The 19,130-nt window shown below is 41.9% G+C and overlaps 1 protein-coding gene and 1 long non-coding RNA gene across 3 annotated transcripts in view; one reads left to right on the plus strand and one right to left on the minus strand.

Moving 5' to 3' along the window:
- BEND6 (BEN domain containing 6) overlaps nucleotides 1-19,130 on the plus strand; it is a 58,053-nt gene that overhangs the window by 21,096 nt on the left and 17,827 nt on the right. For both annotated transcript variants that reach the window (XM_074348972.1, XM_010973920.3), the window contains exon 3: nucleotides 4,839-5,016. In XM_074348972.1, the coding sequence (XP_074205073.1) occupies nucleotides 4,839-5,016 (178 nt within the window). The remainder of the gene's footprint in view (nucleotides 1-4,838; nucleotides 5,017-19,130) is intronic.
- LOC141574254 (uncharacterized) lies at nucleotides 405-17,929 on the minus strand. Its single transcript, XR_012501170.1, has 4 exons — nucleotides 17,825-17,929; nucleotides 16,674-16,854; nucleotides 13,837-14,008; nucleotides 405-4,925 (listed from the first exon to the last, which is right to left on the minus strand). It is a non-coding gene; the product is annotated as an uncharacterized LOC141574254 (long non-coding RNA).

Raw genomic sequence — 19,130 nt, forward strand, 5'->3', positions numbered from 1 at the left:
TCCTGTCTGTCACAGGCTGTCCCACAATACGGCCTCTAACAAAACTAGGCTGTCCCGACCCGCTGGTAATAGATTTGTTTACCTTTATATCAAGAAGCTTAGGAAAGCACCAAAACCCTCATGTGAAATGTGCCCAAGCTGAATTTAAGAAGTTGGTTCAGTGAGACCCAAAGTTTCTAGAGATTTTCTGAAATGAAACATGTCAGCAGGGCCCGTGGTGGCTCTGTGTCTGCCAAGTGTGTCCGTGACCAGATCACACATGCTTTCCTCACCGAGGAGCTGAAAATCCTCGTCAAAGTGTTGAAGACACAAGCAGAGTCAGAAAGGTAAATTGAAAATGAAGCTTTTGAGGGTAATAAAAAAACCAAAAGGCTAAAAAATATATATCCATTTATCTGGAGAGAGAGAGAGAGAGTGTGTGTGTGTGTGTGTGTGAGTCTCCCTTAGACCCTGTCTCCAGCCACCCTGTGCCCACCTCCCACAGGTAAATACATTTACTGCTTTCTTGTTTGTCCTCCCAGCGTTTCTTTGTTCAAATAAAGCAAACATGAATGTAGATACGCTTCTGTCTTTTGCACAAGAAGTAAATTACTAGATATGCTGCTTTGAACTTTGCTTTTTTACTTAATATATTTTGACAATCTTTCCATTAGCATGTAAAGAACTCTCTCTTTTTTACAAAACCCTGTTATTTCTCTGGGTATATGTATGCTTTTTAAAAAATTTTTAAACGTTTATTTATTTTGTGGGGGGAGGTAATTAGGCTTATTTATTTATGTTATAATGGAGGTACTAGGGGTTGAACCCAGGACCTCATGCATGCTAAGCACACGCTCTACCCCTGAGCTGTCCCCTCCCCTCTGCACTGCTCTTTATTTAACCAGTCCCCTAGGACGGATCCGGCTTGTTTCCAATCTTTTTCTTTGTACACGCTGCCCTGTGGCTACAACCATGTGGCTACATCATTTCGTACATCGTTTAGTACATTGGTATCGTAATGTGCAACTCGGTCTGTTTCTGATTTTTCAGTCAGCGCTGCTTTTAACATCTGTCTGTATCACTATTATACATGATCCGTTGTGTCTAACGCAGCTTAGCGTATTGGACTTATCCTTTTTTCCGATGAGGAAAACCTAGATTACCTCCAGTATCTCGGTGCTACAAACAATAACAAAATAAATCCCCCCATACATGTCTTTTTAAGAAAACAGTGTGAGCACGTGTCTGGAATAATCACATAGGAGGGTGAGTACTGGCTTGCATGACAATGAAATTTTTTTCCAGAATGTCCGCATCAGTCTACATGCCCAGCAGCAGGGCATGAGGCGTTCCTCTGTTTGTACTTCCCTGCCAACACTTAGCACTTATATCCATATTTCATATTTTTGGCCATTGATGGAAGAAAATGATTTCTTGTTTATTTTTCCTGGTGCAGGTTTTGCGGGTCCAGTGGTTCCTCCAGGGTGAAACAGTCACCTGCCCTTGCAGGCCGGTAGTGTGATTTCTTCTGCAATTAGTTTTTCTCGAAAACTGAATAGCGTTCCAAACTATTTATTTCGATTTGGTTTCAGGGCAAGTAACTACAGCCAGAGATCTCATTTGATCATAAATAAGCCTGAAAACTCTCCTCTCTTATTAGAGCGGCTCAGCCTCTTTCCCTCCAGCTGAGGGTGATTACTTAATTGCCGGATCAAACAAAAAGCTCACGCACTGAATGTGATGCTTACCGATGGGGGTGGATTTCAGCATCTGGTAGAGAGCACTTGAAGAGAAGGTCTTGAAAAAGCCTTGAGGTCACAGTCTCACCTCTCACTATTTAGATGTAGGAGTAATTGGCTTTTTCAAACCTTGAACACTGAACATTCTTGGACTCAGTTTAGTCCAACTGCTGCATTCTAAATGCAGGCGGAAGGAGAAAGCCTTCCATTTCTGCAAACCAGCTAGCCCTGACAAGACGTCGCTGACACACACCAACATTCTTTCTTTTTCCAAGCTCGGTAAGCACGTGGTCTGCCTTCCAAAGTATTGCAGGTGACAGTGTTAGCAAATATGTCATCACCAGGGTCTAACAAGAGTCTGGGACCTTCCAGCATGTCATACCTTTGCCCACAGCCTGACCTCTTAGTAGTTCAAACATATGTCAAGCCTTGAGTATCCTGCTTCTGGGTACCAAAACCTGCATTCGTTAGGATGCGTGTTGCAAAGATTGTAACAAAGACCCAAATGTAACAGTGGCTTATAAAGATGGAAGTTAATTTCCCTTTCACACAACAGCAGGAGCCGTCCTGCGTTGCTATAGCAGCGCCACAATGTTGAGGATCCCTCTTATCTTGTTCATCCATCTTCCCTAACTCCCAGCCTCTATCTCTGGGCCAAGGTGATCCTCCAGCTCCCACCCCCATGCCTTCCTCTCTGCCCATGGGAAAAAGAGACTTCAGGCAGGAGAAGACATGCGCATCCCTTCTAAGGTCATGATCCAGCAGTGGTACACACGGTTTCCACTCATATTTGATGGGCGGAAACAGTCACACAGCCATGATGCACTGCCTGGGAGTCTGGGGAATGTAATGGAGCTGGAAGCTACCTGCTCAGCTAAAAACCTCGTTACAAACTGTAACAAATGGAAGGTCAGCTACCTGGAGACAGCTAGCAGTCTCTGCCACTGTCCATTTTCCTACTGAGTTTTTACATACTCTGCGGGATTTCTTGGTCTATCTGGTGGTTTTCCTGTTTTACTCTTACTGATTTGAACAAATACCTCATCTATTGTAGAACTCAGTCTCTTATGGTTTTAGATTTTGTAGATATCTTCTCCTGATCTATTTGTCTATTAACTTTGTCTTCCATTGATGCTTACAAGTGGATTCACCTTTGCTTGATTTCATTTCTCTCTTGCAGGAACTTGCTACAAGAACTAGATCATACATTCTCATTTCTTCCCAATTATTCTGCATAGAACTATGATCTCAGTAGGTATCCTTCAGTTTTTTTTAAAGAATATTTCTTTTCTTTTTCTTTTTTAAGAATATTTCATTTCTATTTAACCAAATCCATCATTTTTTTCTTTAGGATTTGTGTATCTAGGGCAATTACATTAGTCAGTTGCACACACAGGACAACAGTAATTTTCATTACCATTATATATATCTGTCACACACATATATGGAATAATAAAATATATACACATATATAGATTTGTATATGTGTAAAATAAGGATTTAGGTTGAATGTGTTCATTACCAATCATACAAAAATGTATTGTATTTTCTACAACTGATCTCATCTGGTTTTTAATTCTCCATCCCTGCTTGACAAGAAAGAGGGGGAAAAGGCTTAAACTTGTCCACTGACAGTGAATTACAGTTAGTGTTCTGGCATTTAAAAGTCCCTTTGAGCTGTTGGTGTAGTTTCAGTCAAGTCAGGATTTAAGTGTCAGTGGAGACTAGGTTCTCAGCCTCCCCTGCTTCCTGTTTTTTTTCCTGGGAAGTGATTCAGCTTTTCAGGAGTGTTACATATCATCCCAGCATCTGGGGAGGGGTGGCTGGTCTTCTGCCCAGGCTGACTTTTCTGCCTGGTTCCTAGGTGTCCAGGGCTGTCAGTCCCTCCAGCATCTCGGGGTTCTGGTGGCACCAGCGGCTGAAGTTCGCCGTGCGGGTACCCACCACCATTGTCTTCAAGGCTCCAGCACTCCGTGGCCTCTCTGTCTACATCCTAAATGACTCCTGTTTCACCAGTTCCCTCAGTACTTACCTATTTCCTGACCGGGACACGGGGAACATTCAGATTCTCTGGCTGCTTTGCACAAGCTCTGGAGAGTCTCCATTTGTCTAGACACTAATTTTGGCCATTTCTGATCTACAGCCCAGAGAGATGTTGCCCTGATGTTGTGGGACATGGGGCCTCATTAGGGAGTTTATGATGCACTGAGAAGCACGGAGGTGGCCTCTCATTTCTCTGGATGTTTCCATCATCTACCCTGACCCCTGAGATCCACCTCCCTTCCTCCTCAAAGGAGGAGCAAAATCACTGGAACCTGACTTCCTGCCTCTCCAGTTCCGTATTCCTCCTAATGCTCAAACCCACTACCGGGATATCTCTACCCTTCCTTCAGCAGGAACTTTCTGGATGCCATGCCTTTATCTCTTCCACTCTAAAGTTTATTTTTATACACTTGATAGCCCAGGCTTCTAGGTTTGGATCTTTATAAATTCCATTCTGTGCGCCAATTTTCCAGATTTGGATTTATAGAAATATAAATGCCAGCTTCGTTACTGGAGAAAATTCTTTTCTATTCTTAACACAGCTGGGGTTTTACAACACAAACGCACACGTTTGCAGGCTATTGTCCTGATGTCCTTAAAAATATTTTTTAAAGAAAAGGGGAACCTCAGTGCTTGTTCCGGGTGAATCCTCTCCCTCCTTTGTCTGAGGCAGTGAACCCCAAAGTTGGCCTCATGGCAGAATCTGGACAGAAAGGCTGTGAATGAAGGTCGGGGGGAGATGGAGGATGGGGGTGGGCTACAGGATCTGAGTGGCGGTCTGGTTGATTTTCCTCAGTTGTACTAATTTTCTACTTTGTATTTTTCACTGAAGTTGGGTGGAAAGTCAGGATTCTGGTTGCTGTCCCACAGGGGATGTGTGCGTGAACCCTTGACGTCCTTGCTTGTTCTGTGCTCCCCTGGGTGTGGGAGCTGAGGCTAGGGCACTCGTGGGCCCAGCTCGGCTCCTGGAAGAGCAGGAACCTGAGGTCTAACAACGTCCCATCGGTGTACAGAAGGCGGGATAACCACTTTGCGCTGCCTTGATGCTCCCTTTGTCGTGTCTGCCTTGTGTTTCAGAGAGACCCATACTCCGGAAATGCCTTTCTGCCCGGCGAGAGCTCCAGTGAGGATGAACAGCCTCTAGCCGAACTGTCCAAGGAGGAACTGTGCACGAAAGTAAAGAGCCTGAAACAAAAACTAACGAACACACGGAAAGAAAACAGCCGCCTTCGACAATCTTTGGTCATGCTTCAAGGTAAACTTAGAGAAAACCGACTTTTTTTGAAACTGAATTACCTACCCTCTGCCAAAATAAAATAATTAAGTAATACAATAATAAATAAATAAAATATTAAAAAAGCATTAAATTTAAAAAAATTATACAAGAGGGGGAGGATATGGCTCAAATGGTAGAGTGTGTGCTTAGCGTGCACGAGGTCCGGGGTTCAATCCCCAGTGCCTCCTCCAAAAACAAATAAACTTAATTACCTACCCCCCTGCCAAAATAAAATAATTAAATAATACAATAATAAATAAACAACATATTAAAAAATCATTAGAGAAAATCGACATTTTTGGATGAAAGGAAGAGTACATGATGAATGGAAAGTATTGCAAGTCAGCCGTCAAGAATTTAAAACTCAGTGTCTTAGATCTCATTTGTTTATATTTGCTTTTATTTTTACTGTACAGTACAGGGAACTATATTCAATATCTTGTAGCAATTTATGGTTAAAAAGAACATGAAAATGAAGATATGTATGTTCATATATGACTGAAGCATTGTGCTGTACACCAGAAACTGACACAACATTGTAAACTGACTATACTTCAATAAAAATTTATTTTAAAAAATCAGTACCTTAGAGAAAGAAAATCAAAAACCACATTTTAAGAAAAGCTGTGATTACATAATTTAATACGGAAGCACCCTATTGAAGCTTCTAGTTTATTGCCTAAAAAATTTTAGATTATTCCTACAAAATACCAAATGTCATATTCACTTAATAATGTCCAACAAATATTTATTGAGCATTTAATAAAGGCCTGGAGAGAAAAGATCTGTAAGACAGACTATGTCAAGATGTTCACGATGTACTTATCTCGCTCCCCTCTGCTAAGGGAAGCACTAGACAAAGGGGCCTGCTGTCATCCCTCACAGAACCACTGGCATTAAAGATTTTATAGATGACATTCTAGGTTTGGGGGTGGGAGGAGTGGTCTGGAAAATAGTCACATTGCACTGAAGACTTATCAAGGAGCAAGAGAGGCCTAAGCAAATTCAAAACCACTTGGCATACTGCCCTTTTTGTTGAATCTTACACTGTGTTTAAGTGTTTACTTTTTGAAAATGACATTTTCCATTTGTAGTTAAGCATCACGCACTGTTCTGTATAGCTGAATACACGGCAGTTATATCCTCTGTTGGGGCAGCATTCTGTTACTAAACAGCAAACGTACAGAGGATTTTGAAAATATGTCCCTCTGGCGACTGTGTAAGGAAGTACACAGCGCCTGCCTGCGGGGAAGGACCACTTTTGAAAGGTATCACGGTCATCAGACAACCTGGGTAGCAGCCCAGCCCAGAGCGAGGGCTATGGAAATAAAGAAGACCATTCCACAAACAGTCTGGGAGGGAGAACTGAGAGGAGACAGGACATTGCGGTGGGCTAGGTTGACAGTAAAGGCCCGTAAGCTTGTCTGCGAGTATGTATTAAATCAAAGGCGTCACAGGCAGAGGAACAGCTCAATGGCAGAGCGCATGCTCAGCATGCACAAGGGCCTGGGTTCAATCCCTAGTGCCTCTAATTAACCTAATTACCCGCCCCCACAAAATGAAGGCTTCATAGTTTTAAGTAGAAACAGCCACATGTGAATGGAAATAAGATGTTTATTCCATCAACAAGTCATCCTCTCTTTATTTTTTGAACTTTAAATATTGCCTTTTTATAACTGATGGTTTTTCCTGCCGAGGTTTTTGCAACTTTCAAAGAACAGATCATTCTTATTTTTACATAATCTGTTTCAGAACTCACAGTAAGATGAAAAGCTAGCTGATAAAGTTAGCAGAAATTGCTGGTTAAAGTCTGGATCTTGGAGTCACACACCTTGGGTTGAATCCCAGCTCTGCTGACCTGCTTTACAACTGTGCCCTCAGCCTCAACTTCACTTTCCCTGTCTACAAAATGGGTGCAATTTTTCATGTCCTTCTTGCCAAGATGATTAAAGTAGCTAATTGGAAGATATGCTTTACCAGGACCTGGTCCATGACAGGTGGTCAGCAATCATAGTTAGTGTTACAGTCTCTGTTTTTATTGGCACCAGAACTTGACCCACAGACCCCAAAAGAGAAAATTAGACCAATTTTTCTCATAAATGTAGATGAGAAAATTCCAAATGAGAGTGTAGAAAATCAGTTTCAATAGTCTGTGAACTGACACAGCATTGCAAACTGACTATACTTCAACAATAAAAAAAAGAAAAACTGAGGCTGTGGAAAGAATCACTACTACGGCCGGTTTCTCTCTCCCCACACACCGGGATTTCCTTTTCTCCTGTCTCCGCCAGCCTCCCACGCCTCCTTCCAGAGCCTGACTCCCAGCCGATGGCTTGGCCTCACTGAGCAGTTGGAGGATGCGGAGAGACTGTTAGCTCCCCGCAGCCGTGCTTGTATTAATCTCCACTTTCTCCCCTGTCCTCTTGTCCAGACAGAGGCAGTGCCTCCATCTGTGCATCAGGTCCCCACCCTCTTTGGCCAAACGGGAGACAGAGCTCTGGGGATTCTCCCCCTTCTCTGCAAGATCACGGTTGCCTTCTCTAATGAGTCATTCTCAGTAGCATCAGGCATAACATTGTTTCTCCCATTAAAAACAACAGCAAAAAAAAAAAAACAAAGGAACATTGCGGGAAGGGTATGGCTGGCATACATGAGGTCTGGGTTCAATCCCGGTACCTCCATTAATAAATAAATAAATAAACGTAACTATTTCCCCCTACCCCCAAAAACCCCCAACCCTCTTTCAGGTCATTGCTTCTCTGCCTGCTACCCTATTTCTCTCCTTCCCTTTATAGGAAAACTCCTTCAGTGTTGCGTCTACACATTCAATTTTCCCTCTTTTATTGTCTCTGGATCCTACTTCCATTGGTCCTAATCATTCTGCTATAACTTCTCCAACTGCAACAACAGAAATGTCTGGTCTCCCGGTTCTGGAAGCTAGAATCCCAAAACCGAGGTGTCAGCAGGGCCAGGCGTCCTCTGAAGGCACTGGGGAAGGTCCCCACCTTAGCTTCTGGCTCTTCCCGTCTTCACAAGATGGTCTCTCTATGTGCTTGTCTATATCTGTGTCCAAACTACACCCCGTTTTTAATTTAAATTTTTACTTAAATTTTTACACTTAAATTAATTTTATTTAAATTTTATTTAAAATTTTTTATTGAAGTGTAGTTGCTTTACAATGTTAGTTTCAGGTGTACAGCAAAACAATTTGGTTACACATATACATACATACATGTTTTTTCTTTTCAGATTCTTTTCCATTGTATGTTACTAAAGATATTGAATAGAGTTCCCTGTGCTCTACAGTAGGTCCTTGTTGTTTATCTATTTTACATGTAGTAGTGTGCACCCGTTAATCCCAAACTCCTAATTTATCCCTCCCCTGCCATTTCCCCTTTGGTAACCATAGTCTGTTTTCTATGTCCAGGAGTCTGTTTTTGGTTTATAAACAGAATTTGTATCTTTTTTTTTAGATCCCACATATAACTGATATCATATGATATTTGTGTTTCTCTGTCTGACTCACTTCACTTACTATCATAGTCTCTAGGTAGGTCCATCCATGTTGCTGCAAATGGCATCATTTCATTCTTTCTTATGGCTGAGTAGTATTCCACTATATATATAGACCATATCTTCTTTATCCATCATCTGTCGATGGACTTTTACAAACTTCCCCCATTTATGAGGACATCAGTCATACTGGATTAGGGCCCACAGTAATGACCTCAGTTTAACTTGATTACATCTGTAAAGACCCTATTTCAAATAAGTCACATTCTGAGATACTAGGGGTGGGACTTCAACCTATCTTTTTGAGGCGGACATAGTTCAACCCATAGTATTCCATATTGCTAACCCCAAAGGCCATTCCTCAAGGATCATCTTAAGTGCCCATATCCAGCGCCTGACACGTGTGGCTATCTCTCTTTCCTTGAAAGATTTCTTCGTTTGACTTCTAGGACACAACATTCACCTGTTTTCTCCTCCACTGCTGCGCTTTCCATCTGGGTCTGTTTGTCTGTTTCATTTCATCATCTTACCCTCTAAGTACCTGAGGATGCCCCAGGTGCAGCCCTGGGACTTCTCTCCTTTCTATCTACATTCACTCCATGGGGGATCATATACAATTCTATGGTGTGAAAATCCATCAGTAATTCTGCTTCTCAGATTTATCTCTGGCCTGGACTGCTCCCTGTAACTCCTGGCCCACTGTTCAAGACATGATGGACAGGTATCTCAGACTAACATGCCCCAAACCACGTTTCCGACCTTCTCCTGCACCCACTCCTCTCTGTCTCCCTCGTCTTGGTTAATGCTGACTGCCTTGTTCCAGTTTCCCAAGCCAAAACCCACAGTGTGATCTTGTATTTCTATTCTTTCTTTTACAATCTACATTCACTCCATTGGCAAATCTTACTGGCTTTATCTTCAAAATATTTCTGCAACACAATCCTTTTTACTACTCCCACTGCGGCCACTCTAGTCCCTCACCCAGTTATCATGGCGGCCCCCCCACTGGGGTCACCCCTCCTGCTGTTGCTCCTGGGCAGCCCGTTCCCCACACAGCAGCAAGAACGATCGGCTCGCCATAGTCAGACCCCTCCAGTGCACGTCCACTGCATGCAGGGCAAATCCAAAATCCTTTTTACGATCTTTGAGTCCTTAGTGGTCTGGCCACTTCCCTTCCACCTCCCTCTCTCCCCCCGTCCTCCTCTGTGATCCAGCCCCACTGGACCACACGCTTTCCCTTTGAAGACATCCGTTGTGATCTTACTTTGCTGTCTTTGACCTGGCCAGTCCCTCAGCCTGGGCTCTTCTTCCCCAACCACATGGTTTGCACCCTAGGTAATGTAAGTCTTCGTTCTAAATGCATCTTTCCCCTGACCTCTCCCTCTGTCTAAACTTTTAACCTCTCTCCCCTACAGCATTTTTTATCCCCCTTCCCTGCTTCGTTTCCTCTCTGGCACTTAAAACTTCATATCCTCCACTCTCTATTTAATACTGTCTGCCCCCCGCATGCACATGCACACGAGAATGTACCCTTGGAAACCGAGTAGTAAACTTGGCTATTGGCTGGACTTCGGGGAACGAGAAAGGTCAGGAACCACCAACTCCCACTGCAGGATTCATGCAGGCATTTATTTATTCAGTAAATATAAAGTCCTCTGTCTGTTGGGCACTGCTCTAAATACCTGGGAAAACCCAGTGAACAAAACAGGCCAAGATCCTGACCCTCACGGGGCTCACATTCCAGTGAGGCAAGACAGTCAAAATCATGAAAAAGAACAACTGAGTAAATCATCTAATATGTTAGCTAGTGGTAAAGGCTATGGAGAAAATAGGAGAGGTAAAGGAGGGTTGGGATTTCAGGGAGGGGGGTGTTTTGCAGTTTTAAACAACATGGTCCCAGCAGGCCTCCTTGTGAAGCTGCAGCTGGGAACGAGGAGGCGATGAGAAAATTGAAATTTCATGTGTAATCCAAACAAGAAAGGGGTCCGAGAGAAGGGGGCAGGGTTCTTAGTGCTCTTTTGCTCAGTGGTGTTCCTAGTGGCTCTTTGAACTAAGCATCAGGACTGTGTGTCTGTTTATAAGGCCTGCTAACTAAGAAAAATGGCAGAATTTACAGGCCATTCTAGACGTTCGGAAAGGCAAACCTGTGTGTGCTATACGTGTGTGTGTTATAAACATCTGACCCATATCTTGTGGACCACAACCGACCAGCCCAATAAGATGTAAAAGGAGAAAATTGTTGTATCTATTGTACAGGAGGCTATGAAACTGTCATTATTTACAGAGAATGAAGGTATGCCTGGGAAAAGCAATGATTAGCTGGAAACTCAACTCTATTAAACTAATGAGATTTCAGGAAAGAATGAAAAATCAATTAAGTTTTGCCCAGTTTCATTTAAATGGAGCAGAAAGCTGTCAAAGGTTCAGAAATAGCCAAAGTAAAACCAATGAATCACCAAAGTAATAATTAGTAAAAGTTTATTGTAAATGTATCAAAAAGACAGCTTGCAAACCAAAACATGGGTTGAGGCTCAGGGGTGTATTGTTATAAAGCAGGTTTTTTAAATTTTATTTTATTTTGCTTTCCTTTATTTATTTGATGCAGTGCTGGGGAGTGTACCCAGAGCCTCATGCATGCTAAGCACACACTCTGCCACCGAGCTATACCCTCCCCCACTACAGCAGCTTTTATATATAGCGAGAAAGCGGTGACGTTTATCCTTTGCAGTGATTGGTTATAATGTTAGAATTTTCTTAAATGATAGGGAGTTGGTCAGCGGTTGCCTCATAGTCAACCCTGGGAAACAGGTAAAGGTTTGCTTCTGATTTCCAGGGGCACAAGCAAGAAATGGCCCAGGTCAGGTTAGTCTCACAAAACAAGCTAAATTAAGCCTTGTTTATGTGACTAAATTGGTTTTGTCTGTGCGGGGAGTTGTCAAGGCTGTGGTCTCCCTTTGTTTCTGATTCTAACAAAGCTTAAATTAAATTTCTGTGAATCTCCCTCCTTTGTTGAAATCCCACCAAAAACCAACTTAAAATGCATAAAAGCACAAGAACCAAGAAATCTCAAGAGAAGACCACAGCAGACAAAAGATGCCAATACCGTTTTAGAAGCAGAAAGCAGAGGGAGGAGTGGTGACTGGGGAGAAATCTGGAGAGGCCCAGTGTCTGTGACTGACGGGGGTGGGGGGTGGGCAGAGCTAGAGAAATTAAAAAGAAACAAGCCAAATCACACCACAGGACTACAGGAGGTTTGGAAAAAACCCGGAAGAGACTGTGGTAGTGCCAGTCATGGGAAACTGGAGGACTCTTTGGGAAACCTACATGGAGACCCTTTTGGACCACAAAGTCACACTCTTCCCCAGAGCACAAGATGGGGGTTTGCTCTCAGGAGAGACTGAACAAGAGCCATGAACTCAGGGACACTGGGCGCAGCTGAGGGAAGTGGTGTGATCATTTGAGGACCTCCTCCAACATGGAACACGGAGATCAAAACAAAGAAAGAGAAAAATAAGGTCGAAGGAAACGGGAACAATGCAGGCAGCAGCAGGGGGCTCCAAGAAGCAAGAAGAGGGTAGTTTAAGAAAGATATATTCCAAGAGAAAGAGGTGGGGACCTAGGAATTCAGTAAAACGAGTGGAAGTTAAAGTTAAGAAAATCTTGTAGATATTGGAGCAAGGAGACAAAGAAAAGGAAGATAAAAGAGATGAGGAAAAATAGAGAATTAGTCCAGGAGGTCAGACATCCAAAGACATCCTAAAAGAGAGGAGGAAAAAAAGAGGGAGAAGTTATTTTTTAAAAACTAATACAATAAACTTCTAGAACTGAAGGCACAAATTTCTGGATTACAAGATACCACCAAAAGCAAAAAGGCTTGTCCAAGGCATAACCTTGTGAAATTTCAGAACACCATGAAGGGAGAATCCAAGAGCTTTCAGACAGACCGGGCATGTGATGCACGAAGGACTGGGAGCCAGACAGCTCAGGAGTTTCACCAGTGATACTGGGAGCTCCAAGATAACTATGCAATTGATGCCTTTGAAATTTCTCATGAAAGTGATTTTGGGGGGGGTTGATAATTAGTGATTGATGCCTTACAATTTTGCACAGAAGTGATTTGGGGGTAATTAGCTTTATTTATTTGTTTTTAATGGAGGTACTGGGGACTGAAGCCAGGACCTCATGCACGCCAAGCACACACTCTGCCACTGAGCTATACCCTTCCCCTGCACAGAAATGATTTAAACCTAGACTTCTCTACCCAGTGAAATGACCAACCAAGTATGAAGGTAGAATAATAATATTTTCACTCTAACAGATCTCTCAATAATATACTTCCTGCGCTTTCCTCCAAAATGAAAGTGACTCTAGAAGGTAAATCAGAAAACAGGTGGTGCAGCTCAGGACAGGGACGGGGAGGGGGGTGGCGCCACAGAATGATAGTGAGAGGAGGCCCCAGGATGGCAGGTCCACAGTGGCCTGGAAGCCGCTGGTCCAGAGGTACGGGGAGCTCCAGGACAGAGATCGCCAAGAACAGCAGGAAACATGATGTCACCTACCAAACATCCTGAAAGGAGATTTTGCACCTCTGGGAGGATATTTAGAGATGCATAAGTGAGAGAAACAGTTAAAATGATGATAATAAGCCAACTTTTAAAAAATGAGCTAATTTTGACTCTAGGGGGAAAAGTCATGTTTTAAAGGGAATGCACTGGAAATGACATCACTCTAATAATGTAAGCACAATATTGACTGAACGAACAATGGTGTCACCCACCATGTGTTCGCACATGTGGGCACCACGTGTGCGTTTCTGTGGGTCTGGGGGAGGGTGCTGAAAGAGGGCTGCCCTGCCATGTTACATAGTGGAAAGTCAAGAAATAATTATATGAACCTGAAAAAGAAGAGTTGTATATGCTTATTATGATTTAAGACCACGCACGTAACTACAGGTAAATGGATTACAAGTGCTCCCCCTAGGAGCGGGGGGTAATCCAGGGAGGTGAGCGGTGGGGCAGAGGAGTATGTTTCATTATAAGCCCTATTGAGTGTAAAAAATAATAAATGCCTGTACATAATAGGTGCCCCCAATCTAGTAACTACCATTTTTTTTAAATCAGTAATTTCCTTATAGATCAGAAACTGCCAGTTAAAAAATAAAAGAAATAAAAAAGAATCTACTCATATTCATTACAAACAACTATATAATATCTACTAACCACCCTAACAAGAAATGGGTAGGATCTATGAAGAAAAATTAAAAACTCAATGGAGAGATACACAAACCTGAATAAATAGAGCGACGTCTCATCCACAGATGAGAAGGTGCCAGTTCATCTCCCAATAACTAACAGTCCGAATGGAATCCCAGTCAGAATGCCAATAATTGTTTGGTTTGGGTTTTGATTTTTGCAGTCATTTGACAATTACTCTTATAAAGTTAACCGGAAAGGACATTCTGAAAAAGAATTTGAGGACATAGCTGTCAACATGAAATCATACAAGGTTCCAGTAACTAAAAGGGACTTGCTAGCACAAGAGCCAACGGGTCAAGGGAACAGAGCACGTGTCCCCAGACAGAACCCCACGTCGGGGGAGAAACTGTCCCAGAGGCTCTGTGGCATGGAGACCAAGAGCATGGCTGGAGAGGGGCCAAACCACCTGGGTGCAGACCCTGGCTCTGCCCCCACGAGCTGTGTGTCGGAGTGTGAGTTGTTGAACCACTCTGTGCCTCAGTTTTCCCATTTCAAATATGGAAATCATAAAAAGTCCCTCTCTGGGTGACATGTAAGGATTCAGAGCAGAGCCTTGCTTACCATTGTGGTGTTTACCAACACAAGCCCGCAGGGCCAGCTTCATGGCGGTGTGACCGGTGCAGTCACACAGGGCCTGCTCTTAGAGAGGCCCTGCTGTCACCGTATTAAAACTGTTAAGAAGCTTTGATCAAGGAGTCTTGTGTTTTCATTTTGCAGTGGGCCTGGCAATTTATATAGTGAGTCCGGCAAGTTGTTCAGGACAAGGATGAATTATTCAACCAATGGTGCTGAGGAAACTGAGATCCCCTCACGGGGGAGAGGGGGCAGGTTTAAGTTAGGTCCTCATTTCACACCATGTGGTGCGCTAAGAACGTAACTGCACAGCTTACATCAAAACTCCATGTTCTGAATTTGAATGAGCACTGGTTTAAACCCATGATGAATTTTATCTTTAAAAATCAATGATGTGTATTTTCTAATACTGTTCACGGAATAGGCCTAGAAACAAGAACCCAATAGCAAGGAACACGCCTAGTCCCTGCATATGGTCTCGTAACACCACTTCCCAATAAAGGGAGCTCAGTCCCCTAAGAAGTGGCTGATTCCAGAACTTGCACAGGAAATGTGCAAGATGAGCCTCCGTGGAGCCTGGAACAGGAACTGCAGATGAAAATCCTGTCATCCCAGAAAGGAAGTCAGCAAAGACCATGTGGACGTGTCAGCTAGAAGAGGTTCCCACTGGCCAAAGATGGGACGATCTGAGCAGCAGTGAGAATGATCACCGCAGTGGGTGATCATATATGTTTAAGTTCATGAGTGCATGTGGTTGTTCAAAAGAGAAAACCTTCATGATCATCTGAAAGAACCAACTCATTATTTTGCAAACTGACAAATACAGACTGAAAAAAATCAAGCATTTATCCTGCCGTTATTAGATGAAATGAACCTCAGGGTAACCAAACAACTCATAAGAGGAAGTTTCTCTTTGTAGAGGAATTCTAGCTAAATGACGAAGAATTGGAGTATCACCATTTTGCAACCCCTTATGACAGTGAATCTAGGCAGTGATCATCAGTGACCACCAATATCACAAAAAAACTAACCGTGCATTAAATGCCGCCTGATGGAAGTTAAAACACTGATCAAGCCTTTAGATCTATTACAGCAAATACAGGGGACAGAAGGACATGTTAAATGCCACTTTTAGGATGCAATCAGCAAAATCTAGACTATGGGAAACCTTGCAGGATGAATGACCCTGTTTCTTCAACTAATAAATTGCAAGGAAAAAACTCGGAGAGGGAAAGGAAACCTCTAGGTGATAAAAGAGACAGCAACTCATTGGAATGTCTGGACCTTATCTGTACTCTGATTCAAACTATAAACAACAACAACAACAACAAGGAGACAGAGAAATCTGAACATTTGCTAGCTTTTAAAAAATGATATTCAAGAACTATTGATAAGTATTTCTGGCTGTGACAGTGGTGTTATGTATTTTTTTTTTCAATTTCTTACCTTTCGAGATATACATGAACATATTTACAGATAAAATCAAATGATACCTGTGATTTGTTTAAAGTAATATTGAGGGTGGGGAGAAAGTAGATGGGGTATAGGTAAAACAAGACTGGCCATGAGTTGAAACTGGAGCATGGGATATATGGGAGTTTACTATTTTGTGTCTGTGTTTACATTTTTCCATTAAAAGTTAGAAAACATATGTCCAGGCAGGAAAAAACGTTTACTTGTGAGAAGATGTTTACACTGTATGAAATATATAAGTAAATATTTCACTGATTTGAGTGACTTTCTAAGTGTAAAATAAATGAATAACATACTAAGGAAAAGACTGCTACTTTACACAACACTGTAAAATGACTATAACTCAATAAAAAAAGTTAAAAAAAGGAATAGTTACTAATGCCACAAAAAAAGACTGCTACTTTAAAATAAAAACTAAAAATGTGTGCATGCTTTTAAAACATCATAAAATTAAAATAAACACTAAGAAAAAAATACTTGCAACATAGGACAAATAAAAGGCTATAGTGTTTAAAATATAAGGGAATTAATAATAATAGCTAATACAGTGTGCTTATAATGCACTAGGCACTTGTATAAGCACTTTATAAAACCCATCAGCTATTATAAAATGGAAAAAGTACTAATATTCCTTGGTCTAATAGGTATCTCCTAGAAGAAGTTCAAATAACCAATAAACAAATAAGTATATATTTAACTTCATAATAGTCAAATAGTCGCAATTTAAATTGTCATAAGATTTTAACCCATCAACATAGTGAAGACTGGTGTCAATGATTAACACCTCTTGTAGATGGTGCAGGGAAGTAGCTGACTTCTTACCTTGCTAGTGGGCATGTAAGTCGGAAGAATCTTTTTTGGAGAGCCATTCAGCAGTATTAACTGAGTCTGGAAAACATTTTTACCTTTGAGCACATTATTACGCTCTCAGGAATTCACAGCATTGACATGATCAGAGATGCATATAAAGACGTGAGTGTTAGGCAGTTAGTAAGAGTTTTCTCTGCAATCAAGAAAAATTGGGTGGGGGGTATAGTTCAATGGTAGAGTGCATGCTTAGCATGCACAAGGTCCTGGGTTCAATCCCCAGTACCTCTATTAAATAAATAAATAAACCTAATTACCTTACCCCCCAAAGACAAATTAAAAATGATTTTTTCAATTATGAAAAAAAGAAAAATTGGAAGCAACCCAAATTCCAAAAAGGAAAAAGGAGCATTTAAATAAATTGTAAAACATCAATACCTTAGAATACTAGGGAATTATTCAAGTCATGTTGTCAAGTGGAAAATAACCCATCAACAAGTGAATGGGTACTTTAATTGTGGAGTATCTATGTAATGAAACATTACTCAGCAACAAAAAAGAATAAATAACTGACATACACAGCAGCATGAATGAGTCTCAAAACATTATACAGAGCAAAAAAAAAGAGTCAGACAAAAAAGGGAGAATATACTGTTTGAATCCATTCATATGGAATTCTAGAACAGGTAAAACATATCTCTAACTAAAAGAAGTCACATTCGTGGTTGCCTCTCAGGTGAGTCCAGGGGTTAATCTGGAAGGAACACGAGGCACCTTTCTGGAAGGATGGAAATGTTCTATTTCTTGATGGGTGTGCATTAATTGGGTATATCCTTTTGTCAGACTCACTCCCCTTTACCTACTTAACTTCTGCTCTGACTTCATGTAAGCTCTTGCCTTTGATTCTAAATAAATTCGACCTCAAAAGATATTTTCCAAGATTTAATAAAATAGGTAAGATTTTCAAATTACAGTCTTAATAGAAAAAAAATGCTATGCATATAACACAATCCTAATTATATTTTAAAAATACATGAAAATGGGTAAAGATACAGAGATAGAAATGGCAGGAAGGATATATTCCACTCAACATGTACACCTTTCATCATTAGAGAAAACAGTGAGTATTCTCCAAACCATGCTTTATGCAGAATTCCCCCTTTTACCTTTACATTCCAGCTTTGGCCTCCTTGCCGTTCCTCAAATACAGAACTTGTTTCCTGTGCCCCGACAACCTCCTCCTCCGCCACCCTCCAGCTACTTAATTCCCGCTGCATCTGGAGTCAGCCAAGCCACAAGGTTAAGGGTGCGTCCTCTAGCCTGCCAAGTCGGCTGAGACGTCTGATACTGACTGCAAGCCTAGCGGTTTCCCAGAACCACCCTCAGAGTCAGTCAGCTGCCACAGGAGCTCAATTCCCAGAAACCTATTATACTCGTGGCTCCATTTAGTACAGAGAAAGAATACAAATAAGAAACAGCCAAAGTTGGGAGAGAGGCACAGGGCAGCCTGGTCAGTTTCCAAACGTGGCGCTTCTGTCGTCCTTGGGAACGTTACCCTCCTAGTATTTATATGTTACAATATGCATGGAGCATTGTCCACCCAGGAAGCTCACTGAGCTCTGGTGTCCTAAGTTTTTATTGAGGGTTCATTCCATAAGCATGACTGATTGATCAATTGCCGACATGGCTGAATTCAGTCTAAGTCTTTCCGGCTTCCTGGCCGTGGTCAGCTTCCACTCTAAGACTATTGGGTGTGTTTGTCCCCACCCTGAGAAACTCCTTAGCATGAACATGAATCAGGTGTGTTCTGAGGGGCTCACCATGAATAACAAAGACATTTTTGCTGTTGCCCAGGAAACTCCAGGGTTTACAGGTTACTTCCTGGGAACTGGGTGGGGCGGGGTTAGGACGGGAGGCCAGACTTCACATTCTTATACACAGCATGGGCATGTAAATAATGCTCTCCACCCCCTCCCAGTTCCAAAACTCTAGGATCATATCTGATTTTGCTCCCAGTCTCATTCCTGGCGCCTAACTGGTAGCAGACGTTGAGAGTGTATAACATAGAAGTTGATAGCATGGAATTGGCGGAGTCTGAATTTGAATGTTGGCTCTTCTTTTCACGAACTGGGTTAACCCTGACGGGTTACTTAACCTCTCGTTGCGTAACTGTCCTCATCTATAAATCGGGGGTAAGGGCAGTACCTATTTTGGAGAGTTGCAATGAGTATTAAATGAACATCAGACATCGGTTAAGTTCACAAAATAGCACCTGGCACAGAGTAAAAGCTAGATAAATGTCTGATATTATTAAGTGCTCAATAAATGATCGCTGATTGAATAGCTGTCTGGCATATGAGAGAGGCTTAGCAAATATTAATGGAAAGAATATAAAATAAGATTTTCTTCTCTAGCAGATTTTCTATTTCTCTATTAACAATGTATTAATTTCCTCAATAGGCCTGATTTTCA

This window comes from Camelus bactrianus, chromosome 20 (assembly GCF_048773025.1).
Source record: "Camelus bactrianus isolate YW-2024 breed Bactrian camel chromosome 20, ASM4877302v1, whole genome shotgun sequence".
Lineage (NCBI taxonomy): Eukaryota > Metazoa > Chordata > Mammalia > Artiodactyla > Camelidae > Camelus > Camelus bactrianus.